The 17615-nt window shown below is 40.5% G+C and overlaps 1 protein-coding gene across 4 annotated transcripts in view; it reads right to left on the bottom strand.

The window, feature by feature from the left end:
* The window catches only part of spata20 (spermatogenesis associated 20), a 39296-nt gene that overhangs the window by 3103 nt on the left and 18578 nt on the right, over positions 1-17615 (bottom strand). For all 4 annotated transcript variants that reach the window (XM_044103510.1, XM_044103511.1, XM_044103512.1 and 1 more), the window contains 2 exons: positions 16368-16567; positions 14735-14815 (listed from right to left, as the gene is read on the bottom strand). In XM_044103510.1, coding sequence (XP_043959445.1) covers positions 14735-14815; positions 16368-16567 — 281 coding nt within the window. The remainder of the gene's footprint in view (positions 1-14734; positions 14816-16367; positions 16568-17615) is intronic.

Below are 17615 nucleotides of genomic sequence, written 5' to 3'. Positions count from 1 at the left end.
GGTGATTTCCCTGTGAACAGGTCAGCAAATGCCATAAAATAACCTCGACTATACAAAAGTATCTCTATATGAACCTTCACAACTCCTTTGTTTGAAATGTTAACAGTTGGATTGGTGCGTCACATTTTAAAATAAAGTCCCATCAATTTAGTGCAAGATGGTATCAGGGTCCAGTACAGAATGCTCTATGAAATAAAGCTGTAGCACCTTTAAATAAAAACCTTTATTTGATACTCTGTTCTTTAAAAATGTCCATGTTAGTGGCAGATTACAACACTTCTGGTATAGGCATTTTATTCCCTTGAACTGTCTTTTCTGTTTGGAGATGAAGGGAGGGATGTACAATACATGTGTTTCTAAATAAACAAATAATTAAACATCGTCTTTCTGCTTTGTGTTCCTTGCAAACATAGACACCATATAATGAGTAATCTTTCCAGCCACTGTGAAAAATTGTGTTAATGCAAATTTTTCTCATTGACACAAAGTTGTTTTCAGAAAATTTGAAAACTGAAATTCATCATTTCCATGCCAACACAAGGGTATTATTGGAAAAGTTGCTTCCAGCCAACTTCAGCTGTTCTACATCCTCCTACCTTCCCACCACTCTAATTTCTACAACATTTTGATTTTGCATCAAAAAGTGTCACTAAATATATTAGTGACAAAGAGGCATCAATTGAATAAGCTAAATAATTAGCCACAGTCCAAGCAGTGTTTTTTTTTTTTTCTTTGCGACATGCGGTGTGCAGAGACATTGTGTGCTGTGTAGCACCATTTTCAAGAATAGAAAATATCACTGTTATAACATAACGTATGGAAACAAGACAAGGGGAACATTGCTCCTGTGACATAAAACAGCAAAACATTTAAATACTAAGAAAATGATGAAAAAGCAAGGAAATATGTAACATGCAATCAATTATAAGGGCAGTCAAGATTTTCTGCCGGGTCACTTTGTCCTCTTTTCTGGGAACTTCATTTCTGTGGCTCTGAAACCCACACCAGTAACTTACCAGTTATATTTAGGCGTATCAGAGTAAAGGGGAGCTGAATGTAAGCTGAATGTAAGCTTAGGTTATACTTTTAGGATAAAAAAAAAAAAAAAGAAAAACATTGTGGCTATGTATCCATCCATCCATCCTTCTATTTTGTGTGAGTACTAGAGAAACACTTTCAAATTGCACCTGGACGTTTATTTTTCTTTGCATTGGATTTGGTGCTGAACCTTTGAAATGCATCCCATGATGCTCTCTGTTCATTGCAGTTGAACTAATTTGAGGGTCACATTAGGCTTAGAGGCTTTTGTAGGCTCAGCATCATGTTGTGCTCTCATTTCTTTTAAGTCTAGACTAAAATCCCACCTGTTTGGAGTCACTTTTGAGACAATAAATAGTACATTGACCAATATTTTGGCGTGGATTGATTAGAAATGTAATGTTTGTTACTGGTTTCTCAATTGGTGACTATATGCTTGTGGCTTACCATTTTGTGACAGAGTTGATAGCATACCCAGTCACTTCCACTGTGTTAACATACCACAAACAGTTGAGTTATAATTCTGAATGGGGGGCAAATTCAGTTGGATAAATAATAAACCTCAATATATTTAAAGAAATTTCAATCTGTGTTGCTCCTTCTTACTGGCTGGAAGCACCTGTAGACAATCACGCACTGACAAACCAGTTAAGGCTCGGTAACGATTGTGCTGGGATGTGGTCCTAACAGTGTGACCGTTGCTATGGAGACAGGAGAGGATTTCCCCGCCGAGTCGAACCCTTCTCTCGATGACTTCTCTCTGCTTGTCGGGTTCGTGTGGATCCAAACCGGGCCCGGAACGCGTCCCGGCCACGTGCCCCTCCACGGAAAGGTCAACCTGCAGTCCACGGCGCGGATGTGTGCGAGTGTGAGTGATGGAGGCCGAGGGCGACGCAGACAGACAGGAAGACATGTAAAGTGCGAATGTGATGAACTGAAAGCAAAGCGTGTTGTCTCTCAGCCCGTGTAGCGCGGGCTGTAGCAGACAGCACAGTTGGCTGCACATGAGAGCACAGTCAAACTCCCACAGGGTTAATCCCCCCATACTGGGCACCCCTCAAAAAAAAAAAAAAAACACACATTCACACGTGTACACACGCACAAGCTCAGTCCCACCCTTTAGTCGTCCCCACACTGACAACTCCCACCTACTCTGCCTCTCTGGCTTCTGCCAAAGCCGCTCAGCTCAGAACAGTGTGTACCTGCACTGACAGTCACTTGCAACCACACAACTTTAAGAACCATTTCAAGTTATGACCTCATTTAGCCTGAACGCAACTACAGGGCCAAGCTTAGACAAGGGAGGCAGACGAACCGAGTGACACGCCGAGTCAACGTTTAGCTGCTGTCCTTACCTGAGATAGACTCATGACAGAGAGAGTGTTAGAAACACGGCGGCAGCCAGAACCTGATGAAACGCTCACAAATGAGAAAAAAACAAAAAAACAAAACAATATTTGTCCTGTGTTCACGGGAAGGCTGATTTGCCAGTGAAGCCCCGAGACAAAACCAGACACATGTTGTTACACCTGGACATAAAACCCAGGGAAATGGGGAGGAAAGTGTAACGCTTTGTTTTTCAGTTTAAATTGCCCATCGCATTCATTTCCCCATCTGAAATGATGGGGAAAAAATTTCTCCTGGAAAAAATGATCACTTGGTATTTACTGCAATTTCAGTAAAACTGTGGTTAAGAAAAAAATAAAAAAGGTGTTTTCTGACATTTAAAAAAATCTTTTCATAAGCTTTTGTCAGACTGTGTGCTTTTATTTTTTTTTTTTAGGATTGCGTATGTTAGACCAACACAAAGTAGTCCAAAACTATAAAGGAAAAGGGAAAAGAATACATGGATTTCAATATTTTTCAAAAGTAAAAATTTGAAATGATTTGAATACAAATCATACATCTCTATTCAACACAATCTGGTATTTAACGATCTGTTGTATTTTGGTTCCTCTGATTTATGTGAATGTAAGTTTGTCTAATTCCTCAAACAAAAAGTAATCAGAAGAAATGTGATGAAAGCTTTTAGAAGCGTAATCAACCACTTTATTTTTGAAAGTAATGTTTTGTCTATTTGACCTTTTTTCCATTTAAATCATTTTTATTTCTTATAAAGTAACGTTATTTGGAAAACAATCTTATTTGCTGATGTCAGAAATCTTTGGCTACGATTTTCAAACTCCTGGTTTTGATGCTTCCTGTTTTTGGTTGAACTGAAAAAGTTTTGAGTTCATGAACATCTGCAGCGGGGCCTAAGGAGGAATGATACAAGAAAGGTATTTTAATACCTTTTGATACATTTTGATTTATCGTTGCCGCCACAATAAATTCCAGTTAAAAAGTTTTAAAAACACCCCAAAACTGTCCATATTGTTGTGATTGTTATTTTTACTATTTTCTTCCACTGTTTGTTCAGTTCAAGGTGTATCAAAAACTATCAATAGATTTTTAAATTTGACTAAATGCATCTACTGTGTGTATTGTAGTAACGCAAATCACACTTTATGCGACTCATGTCCTAAAGGAGCGCACAACAAATGGGAATGTTTTTCAAGAGCAGCATTTGTGTTTGTGGGACTCTAATTGCTGGGACACACAATCACAGCCATACAGTAACCTAAACGAAAAGGTAATAAATGGTTATAGTCGCCTTTACTATTATCACAATATAACCAAAGAACAAAAACAAACTGTAATAAATAAAAACATTCTTGTTTACTTGATGCCCAACTCACATATGATAGAGTACTGGAGCTTCTTTTCAACTTGACATCTGTTGCTTTTTCTTACTGGGCCTCAGTCTGAGCTGCTGACAGCCTCAACACAACCCTCTTTACTAAATCAGTGCTGCGTGGACCCAGGGCTGAAGATGCCTTGGTGTCTGGGTAGAATCAACAGCCTCTCTCTTCAGCCAGGCCCCGACACCTACACCACACTTCATCAGCTCATGCTGAGTTTAAGATGAAAGGAGCCTCTCGTTTGTTGAGGTCAAACAGATCATGTCAGCGTACAATGCTGTGGCGATCGAGTCGGACATACGAGGTCGCACGGACAAGGAACACACGCGTAATAGAACCATTTTTATCTCAGCAGGGCCGCGTTGTTCCACTCAAATAGACAGTTTTCACCACTGCCCTGCAGGGGGCGGTAAGGTCGATGTCATGTATACTCACAGGAGAAGAAAAAGAAGATGAAGGGGTGAATCAACTAATTAAACTCATTTTATTATTCAGGTTATTTGCATCATGTTCCCGTAAAAATTTTGGGTTTTTTTTTGTCATGGATAAACATCCCAAATTCACCAATGTGTTTCTTTTTATTACTTGAAAGGACGTGTTCATCCTTTTAAGATCCACAATAGAGACTGATATATTGGTCCATAACAACACAGGCTGCATGCATCCTGTATTACTAAACACAGTTAGTCCACAAAACCACTTCAAAGTAGGACAACTACCTCCGTTTTTATTTTTAAAGTATACGAAGAATATCAAACTGGGGAATATGCATTCTTATTGTTAGAGTCAATAAAACTTCCCACTTTGACATTAAATTGATGTAATGGTTCTTTTTTTTTTTTTTTCAACTGTTCATAAGCAGAAAAAGTAACATCTGGGCTCCATATGACGAGTCTCATTAGACCTCATGTCACACAGTGAGCCAGAATCAGGATTAAGAAAACTTTTGTTTCCTTCCATCTTGTCGCTAACCCCAGTCATGTTTCCTACCATGTGTTCGTGTAGCACTACACCAATGTATGCTGTTTGTTATGAACCAAAAACTGGTCAAGGTTTATAATAGTGAATAAATATATTCCATAAGTGTTATAAATAAGGCAAATAATTAAGTTTATCAAGAGAGTATTTTTGGTCCAAAATCTTAAGAATTCTTATTTGGGTTTTTTTTGTGCTAAGTCTTTATTAGCACTTTTCTACATTGTGCTAGCTAAAACAGATTGTCCCCAAATTGTTGCACGAAGCTGTCCCGATGGAGACTTATTCATAGTGGCGATATTGTGCAGAACCGTGGAAAAGTCTGATGCCTTTCTGATTCAACCTCAGGCAAAGACTCAAGCTTCATCGAGGTGCTGGCCTCGTCTTCCACATGGAACGAATTCAATCCAAAAAAATAACTTCTTCTTCTGCTGACCAACGTTGTAATTTGTTCTTTGGACAGGCATGACTTCTTTACTGCTATTTCTGTCAGAAATCTGTCCCAAAGCAGACCTACTCTCACCTGCTACCAATTAATCAAGCACTTCGCTGGCAGCAACAACAGATGATCGGGGTGGTTGGTGGACACTTTTGCAGTACATGAAGTTCTTAAAGGTCAATAAAATTGTTCTCTTGGCTATAAAGACATTTCTTTGACTCCTGGTGTACCTATTAAGCCAATAACGCTCTGTGGCAAATTAATGTGCACCTGATCACTTTGCACAACAATCTAGAAACACTAATGTACATTGTAACCAGAGACACCAAAGTTTCCAAAGTCTATAGAACCCAAAACCCGTGTCACTGCTTTGATTATTGAAGTTTCAAAACCATCAAATCTCCATGACATTAAATCTGGATTTCTACTCCTAATTTTTGAGGTGCTTGGAATAAAGTTGGGTTTTATACATACAATTTTTAAGAAACAATAAAAGGAAAGAACAGTAAACAAACTGAAAGCGTTAGATTGGCCATAGTGCAGGGGTGGGCACTCCTGGTCCTGGAGGGCCGGTCTCCTGCAACTTTTAGATGCATCTCTACTTCAACACACCTGAGTCAAATAATGAGGTCGTTAGCAGGACTCTGGAGAACCTGACTGCACTGAGGAGGTGATTCAGCTGTTGGATTCAGGTGTGTTGGACCAGGGAGACTCTAAGAGTTGCAGGACACCGGCCCTCCAGGACCAGGAGTTCCCACTCCTGCCATGGTGGATGGTACCACTGGGTACCATCCACGCTTTTCTTTGTTTTTCTGATAGTTGAACTGCGACTGACCGAGCGGCTTGTGTCATATCTGTTCATCAGAGAAATGTTGAAGCCGAGTGTTCTGGCACTGTTAATGAACGAAATACTTTGAACTGCTTTCCTTCCGCCGACTGCCAACGCAATCCTGGTTGAGCTTTCCAAATATGTGTGGTCGAAAGCTGTAGTAGTTTTCCACTGTTCCTTTTTTAAGTTTATGTGATAGATTTTACAGGCTTTTATGAGCAAAGCAATGTTTTTCAGTATTTAAACAGTGCTGTAAACTGTGGGAAAGCACTTGCAAACTTTGAACCTTCCCCCGTTTTCTCACGTTACAGAAACAAACATTGATCTATTTTATGTAATAGATCATCACAAACTAGCACAACATTTTGAGGGAAAATTCTCACCATTTTTGCCAAATAAAGACCTGAAAACCGAGGTGTGTGTTTGGATTCCTCGTTGCTGAGTTGCTGCAGGTCTTTTGGCGATATGCTCTTCCAGCTTTGACATTTTTGAACATCCTTCTTTACAAAATAACTAACTTGGTAAGATTGGATGGAGAGTCTTTGAACAGCATTTTTAAAATCCTGCCATTGATTCTCAGTCTGTACTTTGAGCCATTCTAACACATGAATAATGCTTTAATGTAAAACTTTTTGTCGTATGTATGTATGTTCAAGGCTGTTGACCTGCAAAAAGATCAATCTCACAGTTTTCAACACATTTTCTTTTAGTACTGCCCAACATTTAGCCTATTTAACTTCCCATCACCTCTGACAATCTTCCAGTTGTTGACTGTGTCTTCTGTGGCAAACCGCATTAGGTATTTATCAGTTTCTTCCAAAGTTCAATTTTGAACCGATCAGATCAGAGAACCTTTTCTGTCTCCTAAATGACTAGTGGCAAACTGCAAATAGGACCTCATATGGTTTTCTACTTCCCACTCTTCCATAAAGACCAGATTTATGTAATTTATGAAACCAATAAATACACGATGAACAGATTATCCCCTGGGATGTTGACCTCTGGAGCTCCTCCATAGTTAGCATTTGGCCCGTGGCATTCTCTGAGGCCTTTAAAGAACCATTGGACTTAACTTACCCACAGATGGACTCTTTATGAAATTGACTGTAATAGGGAAATATTTAGTACTATTTGTTGGTCTAGCGCTTAAAATCTAATGTGAAAAAAATTTTCAAGGGTTAGAAATACTCACTCAAAGCCTTTAGAAGAAAATTAAACTCCATTAAAAGTATTGAAAAGGGGAACTGAATTATGCATTTACGGTACACATTTAATATGTCAATTAGACGTCTACTGTCCCACTTCCCCACCCTGGGGCCCAAGAGGATCTTGCAACAACTGAATAAAATTTGTGCAAATTGGCTAACCCACACTAGATCACTGATTACGTGAGATGAAGACATTCACATTATTACAAAGGCATATAATATTAACAGAGAGGGGCAAACGTGGGCAGGCTGTTGGGCGTGATGTATTCTCAAACTGGCTTCTTCTGTGTTCTGCGAGGGTGTTTTTTTTGTGAACCGACACATGGGATTAGCAAAGAGCTCAACGGATTATACAGCATCTGAAACAACAGCAGGACAGCTGCTAGGATTGTGAAGGTGCAAGCGTCTCCTCCCTACACAAAAGCTTTTGTGGACGCATTTGCAAATGGTGGAAATGACTCGCTAAGAAGTTTTGTGCGACCTTTATACATGAAAGTGTAGCGTACAGACTGATGATCTGCAAGCAGCAGGGGAAAGAGAAGAGGATGCGTGACTAGCGTGTGGTCAGAACTTTCCCACAGCTGCCAGTCAACCTGTGCTTTGCTCTCCAGCTGGTTATCGAGCACAGCGGGTCATTACAAGAGTACAGACGGATCGATTCTGCAACAAAAATCAAGAGACAAGCACGCGCATCCTTCTCTTTACTTGGAGCTTTAAAGACGGGGAAGGCCAGCGGAGGCAGAAGATTGAGGCGAGGAAGATCAGAGATCACAACGGCGGCCCGTGAGAGCGCCTGGCTCTAATCCTCCTCTCCACTGTGGTTGACTGGGCTCTCTGTATCTCCACCCAGCTCATTCATCCCTGCACTCCATGTCGCCCCGTTAACTCTTCCACAAGTCTCTGAGGTCTTGTTATGGATTCTGCGATGTTTCCCCCCTTCACAAATGGTTTCAAAAAGGAGTCTCTGCGCTTAAAAAGGCCATGTTCCTCAATTCCCCCTTCATATTTAGCTGCCATTCCACCCTCTAATGCGCTTCCTCCTGAAGGACGAGGGAGATGGAAAACATGTCTAAGAAATTCTCACACCTAATCTTTTAAATCCTTTATAATCCCTGGAATACTTTTTGCTCTTTTACTCGCGTTACCTGTGATTTCTTAACATCGCCGGGATCACACATATCTCACTCAGTTTCCCTCTCCAAATAACCTCCAGAGGGAGCCGCCTAACCACCTGACCGCATCGTGGAAGCGTAGAAGTGCAACACCGACTCGGAGCTGTGTGGCAGGCGTTAAGGGAGGACGAGCGAAGGATGATTAATAAGCAGTTCTAACAGCGGCATTCAAGCCGGGAGCCATCGGGTCTCCGGTGGGAGTTCTTGTTGTTCTTGTTATACAATATTCAACACACGAGGGACGGTACCGGAAAATCCTAAACTGATTTATTTAAACCACTGTCACCAGTCGCAACTAAGCAATCCGTCCCAGCCTCGTCATCAGAAGACACAATGGCTGTCAAAAGTGTACACACCCCTGTCGAGAAGCCAGGTTTTCGCAATAAAATTAGACCATGATGAATCACTTCGGTAGTACGGTGACGTGTCCTGCAGAATTTAACTAAAAGACAACAAAAAGCTATAAACTTTCCTGCATAAGCATGGATTCTCTTTAACTAATACTTTAAAAATGGAGACTGCCTGGTATGACTTCTTTTCATTTTCATCCTGTAGCTAAGGCTATAGTTTGCAGAGAGGTGGCTTATGTAACTTTTATGGAAAATATGTTTTTTTACATATTTGCTAAAACTGTCACCATGTTGTGACAGTATGTTACAAGACTGACATTCTGCAAAAGTATTGATCTCCTTCACTTCCTCTCTGAACCACCATTGCTGTATTTTGCAAAGTAAGAGCACTGGTACAGTCATACACCAAAAAGACAGGCAGCTGGGATTGTTCTTTCTACACAGCATTATTTCAGAGCTGAATACAAAACATGTCACCATGGTAACTTTTGTTTTTAAAAACATTTTGGAAAAACATATAATTTTCCTTCCACTTCAATATTGCGCACTGTTTTTCTTTTGTTGTTGTTGGTCTGTCATATTAAAATAGCAAAACTCTGACAGCAGTTGTTGCTTCTAATGTGACAAAATGTGGAAAGGTTCAAGAGACATTGATATTTTTACAATTGTTTTAAATGTTATGCATTATCTTGCAGAAAAGATAGGGGAAGCGCGTGCACACACACACACACACACACACACACACACACCTACACACCAAAATAGCAGAAATTGGTAAGTGCTCGGATCTGGCTAATTGCTGCAGAGAAAGCATCTCTATTTGTTTTCCCACTCCCACCCTGATGTAGTTTCGCCACCAGCACATTCGGCAAACCTCGCCCCGTCTCTAATCAAGATATATTTCTGCTTGATAGAAAAATTAACCACAATTTAATGCAGCAATTACAATCAGGCTCAATGTTTCAGCATGGCTGAGTGCTGTAATTGATTCAAACAAGCAAAAAAGTGCAGTATATGCTCGGAGTGCTTGTGAAATTAAATAGTAGATTAATCAAATAAAGTAAAGATTGCAGTGTGTGCTTAGACCAGCATGAGTTCATTTCTTAGCTCCCTATTCACCACAATTAGTTTGTGCCTGCTTAAAATAAGGGGAAACAGACGAGAGGTAATTACACATAAACTAGACATGTTCTCTGTTCATAGCTACCTAATGTTACATGGTGCGCAATCCCCTTACGCCTTCTTTCTTCTGCAGCTTCCATTTATCTCATTTAAACATCCCTAAATCTCTCATCCCATTCTTTGGCGCTTTAGCAATTCCCTCCCTAGACCCCAGCACACACTTTGTTTTATCCGCCTCCCATTCATCCCCCTGTTACAGAAGTTAATTTTACGAATTAGATAACAGGACACACATTTTGTTCTGCTGGTCTTAGTGTATGTGCTCACATAGGTTTTGTTTTTGTGCATTTTTTTTTTTTTTTTTTGCCAAACAAAGGAATTAATCACAATATGTATTTAATAAGTTTGCATGCCAAAAGTAAAAGGAGTGTGTTGAGGAAAACATTTATCAGCATGTGTGTTTGCTTAAGTATAAACTGCAATTGCTAACATGTCCCATTGTCATCTTCTATAAAAATCACATTGATCGTTTGCAAAAAACCCAAGTGAAAAAAACAACAGCCATTGTCTTGTGATGCCCACTAAGAGAGAAAGGCATGTTAGTTATCCTTTGTGACTATAAAAGTTACAAATGGTAGCATAAGAACGTCAAATGAATAAACTCCATTGACCAGTAGGTTGTTGACATGCAGACATCCAGGGTTTCCCCCAGAGTAATATTGTCTAAGTCTGGCGGGCCACCAGCCTTTACCCCCGCCAGGCTTTACTTTCCCCCACTCCCAGCCAGGCTAAGTGTAGTTTGCATATTTTAAATAAGCTGGGTTGATACTTGACGCATTGAACTGGGCTTGAGTTTCCAAGCTATGATGCCTGCTAGTGCATGTTAGAATTGTAACTTTTAACACAGTGGGCTGCGAATGGACGGCCCTAGCAGCCCCTCCCACTGGGCTTAGCAGATTTTGTGGGGGAAATCCTGTTAAAGCCTTTTAGCTTTAAAAACAAGATTGAGGCCTTCTTTAAGGATTGCCTATATAGGGTTTTCCTCCTGCATTCAACACATTATTGTATTACAGCTTGTGCACTGCTGAATTTTTTGAACATGTAACATTTTTTAACATGAAAAGACAGTGGGCTGCTGGCGGACTGCGCTAGCGCTAAACAGTTTGGTTGGTTTTCCATTGCAATTGATTAACAGCTGTAGTGGGTGGAGTCATCATACAGTCAGGCCCTTCCGAAAGTCAGAAAAGTAGTGCAACACGATCTGTATCTGACACAAACACAATGGAACAATGAAGGTCATAAAAGCTATGTTAAATATTTTGATCAGTCTTCCATTGCCCTTAAATACTTATTCAGACGTTTTTGTGACTTTTTACAAATGATAGGTCAGCATTATTGTAAGGCAGTTGCTCTCGTGACGAAACCAGAGACTCCAACATCTAGCAAATCACTGATCGACAGTCCACTGACGTTGCTTTTCAGGCCTCACTGCACACTCGAAACCCAAGTGAAGTCAGCTCTGACAAAAATGTCTTGCACCATGTAACTGTTACCAGTGCATAACCCTTGCACACACGGTAGTGGTGACATGTTGCTGTGGGAATGTGTTTCTTTAGCAAAGAAAAGAAATGCGAGTCAGGGTTAATGGGTAGATCAATGGGGGTAAAAGCAGAACAATCCAGGAAGACAACCTGTCAAAAGAGTTGAAACTGGGGTGGACAGATCTGAGTATCTTGCAGTGAAAGGTATTTCTACAAAACACACTGAGGGACGACAACAAATCCCCCTCACAATCACTAGTTTGTGTTGGCTTAGTACAAATTTTAAATCCCAATAAAATACAATAAACCTGAGCTATTGTCTCAGGTTTACTCTGCATTGTCTGAGTGAGGTGTGCGAATAAATGTCACTCGGCTTATTTTTAATATGTATGCAAGAGTGTGTTATTGATAATTCAATAATTACCAAATATGTAAAGAGTGTTTTTGTTTAAAATGGCAAACTCTACTTCTAAAGCAAATGAGCCGCAGGCAACAGCTTCCCCGTGTTGTCAAGGGTTTCATGGGTAAATTGGCTGCAGGTAATTTAATCTGTTGATGGGATCTGTCTTGTCAGCAGATGAGAACATAAATGCCAAATAGAAATGATAAGCTTAGGCAATGTGCACCGGTGCGTAAGGGAAACAAGATTTTGATTTCAAGTTTTTTTTACACAATTAATGAATTGTTCAATAACTGGAACTGCTATGTCCAGAATGCTTACTGACCATTTCTACATTATGTTCCTACATTCCCACTGCATCACGTTCATCACATGTTTTCGATTAAAAGTGGAGATAAATATTTATTTTTTTAAAAATGCTGAAATTTCATAGGATTTTATTGTATTATTTCAAAAGATTTAATATGAACCTGTTTGCAGTGAGTGTCTTGATTCAAAGGAGTCGAGGTACACCATACCCTGTACAGAGTTCTGAGCAGAATGTTTGTATCCACAGGCGACATGAATACGGAACGTTTATCCAGCGTGTTTAAACGACGTGGTGAGGAATTAAGTTCATTTTTTGTGGTTATTCAGTGAAGAATTATAAAGACATTTAAAAAGAAAACTTGGATGAAAGACGTGGCGATCTCTGCGTGACCACTTCGTAAAAACAAAACGGAGGATGCAGGGAGTAGGGTTGTGTAATTATATTGATTCTACGATATTCTACAACTTTCTAAGAGAGAGTTTGATTAAAGCAGACTGAACAGGGTTTTTTAGTTGCTAAACGCTATTTAGCAACGAAATAGGGTTGCTATTTAGTCCACCTTACTAATCATTTAAACTGCAGACGTGAGTAGGATGGTGTAGCTGCAGGATCGTCAGCTGATGTAATCAGAAGAAGTCCCATATTCGAATTACATATCCTCTACTGTGGCTTGTGGTTTGACCAGACCTCTATGGTTAAGTCTCATTTTATGTCAAGGAATGCATCACAATGCCGACATTTATTCTTGTGGCAGTCAGCTGAATCAAATTTCTATCAATTGACTCTGAGATGCTTTAGCTATTCAGAGCATTTCCTCCACCTCTGTGCTCGCCACTGATTCGATGTTCTTAGGTTAGAGCGCCATCTGAGGATTGTCACCTAAAATATAATAAACTGTACTGCATCATGCATCTAGCCCTGACTGAATGAGATAATCCTCAACATGCATCCTGCTCAATAATAGATCCATCTTGTTATCCATTTCAGTCTAGGTCTCTTGTCTCTCTGCAGTTATCTGGAATAGCCTGATGTTACTGCTGCCACTGGCTGATACTGCACAGCTCATTTATATTTCAGATGGGGCTCTATTGCCCGACGGTTTGTGTGTAAGGAGGAAGGAGGGAGAGAGATGGAGTGTGTTACTGGACAGCTCCTGCTTTAATTCATTGTTCTAGTTTTTTTGGGTGCTGGCTGATGGGAGTTAGAACAATTCAGTGAGGCATGAAGCTGTGTGTGCGTATGCGCTTTTCTACTTCCCACAACAAACTATTTTCACCCTCAATGGATTTTCTTATACTTGTTCCAGACATTTTCATCAGGATCCAAGGACGTCGGAAGCATCATCAAATCTGCCAACCAATAAATCAAAGTTTATCATGAAGTGGTGAGACGTCTTTTTTTTCCTTTTTTAAATGGTTAGAGGCAAAAGCACTGAGAAATATGGTCCAGGATCACATAAACGGTTGGGTGGTTGAGAGTTATTGAGTTCTTCACAAATCGTTGGGTGTCAGGACTGGCAGAAGAACTGGCACTCAAAAAACAAACAAACAAAAAAAAAAAACTTCGAAACCTTGGAGCTGCAGTTACAACTTAGACTTTCTACTGCAAGTCAACTAAAAAAGCTTTTAGGTCAACTAAAGCCTGAAAAGAGATACTTCTGAAGCCATTACAGGGAGCAGAGGGATGGAGAGAAACTCAGGCTGACCTTTAAAGGGCGCCACTTACAACAGCCAGCACCCCAGGCACCGATCTAGGCCACTTTCAGCCTCCATCTTTGTGTTATGTGTCTGAAAAATGATAAGTATCTACTGCAAATCCACTATCGGCTGAATAAACTAAACCACCCCGAGCAATGTAAGGGTCGCTGCCAATAGGCGGAGATGAGAACCCGCAGTACTGACAAGGGGACTGAATAGCAAGTATTTTCTTTAGCACTGACTCCGAGTTTGAAAATAGTGGACCCAATTCAATATTCAATTCAATATTCCTTTATTTATCCCAAAGTTAAACTAAGTACTGTAACTCATCAGCGAAGTGTCTTCGTGGATGATGGTGATGTGTTGAGGAGCGACCTACAGTACCAACCAGTCTTATTGAAGACACTAGCTGCGTTTCCATTACAGCTAGTGACAAATCTTTGCCAATATGTTGCAAATGTTGAAAAAAAACACAATTTCATATTTATTTTCTTTCACGCTGATAGGCTGTATCCTTGGATGAACGTTAGACTGTAGCTATTACTGTCTGTGGAGGTGCTAAGACAGTTTCCACTGTACATAATAAGGCACAATTGGTGTTTGCGACATTAAAATAAACAGATATGAATGTCTGGCGGTACATTTAGCTTTACTGTCTGCACAACATTATGGCCTTTGCCAAATGAAAACATATACCGACAATCATGTAATTACATGCACAAACAAGTTGTATGGCTAAGCTAAGACATTTTGAATTACTGGTACAGCGGTGGATGCAGTAGAGTTCTTGGTGTTTAAACAGACCCACCATACTGTGTGCCTAAGCTAACCAGGAAAAGGGAAGACACACACTACTGAACTGTATCTCCATTGTAAACCACTGCATGTTCTGGACAAAAGCTGAGTATTTACCTTAAACGGTAAAAAGAGGGAATTGACTGCTGCAAGAAGCCCCGCGGTGTCCGAAGCTTCCCTCTGACCGCAGATCACAATCTGAGGGAGAGGAAGAAAACACAAAGGAAGACAATAAAAATGTGACACGCAGAAAAAACTATGAAATAATAAGATGGGGGAGGGCATGACTAGAGTGAAAGAAGACGCTTGAAAGGTGGCTTATGACAGGAAGGAAGAAGGAAAGGAGGTGGTGCAGGTCAGAGCTTTATTTGTAGCACTAACAATGGAGGCAGGTGGTTTCTCTGAAACAGGCTGAATCCTTTGCTCGTTACCTTTCACCCAATCAACCTGAGGCATCCCCTGCAGGTCATGTATGACGGACAGGAAGCGCCCTAACCCAGAGTCAGACCTCGTTATCTCCATCTGTGTTCTCCCTTTCCTTTCACTCCAAAACCTTTTCTCGCCGCGTGACCGAGCAACGTCGTCCTGCCAGCATCCCGGTTTCAGTGGTTTCAGGCTAAACTGAGGATGTTAATATTTCAACACTTGATTATATAACCAGACTTGAACAGCTCAAATAACCCAGTAAACGCACAAGAGGGGCAGTTATAACATGAGAAGAAAAAATAAAAAAAAATCCTTGTGTCCAGGGATGGAACGAGCGTCCTGGTGCGGGGGCTTGTCCTCAGACAACCTGGTGAAGTTGAAATGAGGTGGAAAAAAATGCGGTTCGCTTTTCCGGCTTTGTAAATCACGCGAACCGGGAAATTCCTAAACATCTGTTGAGTGTGGTATTTGCAAGAAAAGCAATTGCTCTTTCAGTTGTGTTTTCCTTCGAGGAACAGTCCAGGAGTTATGTCTGGTGGATGAGGGGAAAGCTCTGAGGCCTGGTTTGAATCTTCTAGTCATGGCCATTCTAAATAAACCAGAAGCCGTTTAAAACACTAGTAAAAATCCCATATCGGTCATGATCACACCTGTGCTGTAATTACCTTCTCTAAAACCTAAGATGGAAAAATCAATCTTGAGATTGAAATGTCAAAAAGATACAGATGTGAAACTGATATCGGGTAAATTCTAAAGAAATAGTAGAGCAAACTTGCTTTGGTGAGGAAGTTCATTTCATAGAATAAAAAAAAAAAATGCATACAACAGGATATGAATCACAATCATTCATTAAAATAATACCTTCCTGCTTATTCACACTCCTTTCCTCATTTTTATTTTTTTTCAGTGATGCATTTCTACTTTGCAGCGTTCCCGAACAGAAATGTTCCAGCGCAATCAATACGCAGACGCTCATTGTTTAAACAGCTTCTTCCTCTCGTGCTGCATAATGTTTTGTTCAGTTTTTGTTACTCGGTAAAAGCCGTGTCTATTATGCTTGCTCCATTTGTCATGCGAGCAGAAACACTGACTACTTTCAGTAGGCGGACATGAAAATGAGTTCCAGGGAACATTCAGGTAAACAACCCCTCATACCCCCCCAAGCTAAGCTGTCTTTCAAGCCTCAAGACCGACAGATGAGAAACAGATGGGTTGGGTACTGCACAGTGGTCCACGATAACGACTCTGTCAATATTAACAATCTTGTATAGTGGGAATAGTTCCAGCGACCCAATAAGAGTCTTGATCTAGTAAAGCAGCGTACCTGTTTAAGTGTGTAGTGCTGGGCCATGAGAGCCCGGACCATCTCAGGCAGAGCTACGGGAATACTGGTCAGCCGATTGGAGAATGCTGCCAGCAGCTGCTGGGACTTCTGGAGCCACTCTTGTCTTCCGGTGTAGTGGGACAGTCGCAGCAGATTGGAAGCTGAGACGGAGTTGGCGCTGGGCTCTGCTCCATCCTGATCTGTGACACACAAGAAGGTTCAATAACTTCATAACCCTAATAGGCTTCGACCTCTGACCATTCCTCATTTATATATAAACTGTAGAGTCCTGGTTCCTCTCTTAGGCCATCGTCTCATTTGCTCCCCCTACAGGTTTGCCATAGAATTTAGGTCATGGAAGAAGATTGATTTTTATGTCTAGTGAACCCTTTCTGTATTGTTTAGATCACTGACCTACAGAAAGTCCCAATGAAAGTGACACAAGTTATTGATTAATCTAAAGTTGATGGATCCTACTGATCGATCCTATTGATTGACTAACCATCAATTAATAAAAACCAATGAGGTGGAAGATGGTGCTCAAAAGGTGCATGCATATTTCAACTACATGAGAAAACCACAGTGCCATCAAGTGCCCTGGCATGACAACTGCAGAGGATCTTGGCGGTGTCTCTAAACGTGGAACTTTTTCTTCACCGACACTGGAAAACACGGTCTTGTGTAAATGTAGTTTGAAACTACTACAACTAATCTTGTATTGGAAATTCATATTTTGTTGTGTTTTTTATTAGAGTTGTATATTTGATTAAAAACTAGAAACCGTTTCAGCTATTTGCTGCAAAAAAAAGAAAAAAGAAAAAAAGAATGAAGTCTAACTGCCACCTATGGATTACCATGTCCTGGATAACCAAGAGCTTACACCAAACTTTGAGTTAATAGAATCCTTAATTAAAGCTAAAAGGTTGACTGCTGAAAAGAAACAAATTATTTTTGCTGACATTTTCTGTTGCTCTCTGAACAAGGCTTTCATATAATCATTAAGACCTTAAAAAGATGCGTTTTGTGTTCGATCCTCCCCCTAAACACGCATTCACCCCAGAGCTATAAGGAGTTTCGATGTGTTCTGTGAAGTGATTGGTTCTTATCTTATACCAAGGTCTGGTTAGAGCTTGGGGACGATTTACAAATGACCTTTAACCTCTCAGCACGTCTGTATCTCAAAATAATGCCTGTGTTTCTGAGTGCTTCGGAATCCAAAGTCATTTTTATGTCTGACTGTCTACCTTG

Source organism: Gambusia affinis, linkage group LG20 (genome assembly GCF_019740435.1).
Source record: "Gambusia affinis linkage group LG20, SWU_Gaff_1.0, whole genome shotgun sequence".
Lineage (NCBI taxonomy): Eukaryota > Metazoa > Chordata > Actinopteri > Cyprinodontiformes > Poeciliidae > Gambusia > Gambusia affinis.
Note: the sequence above shows the minus strand (reverse complement) of the source record. Positions and strands in the feature narration are given on the sequence as shown.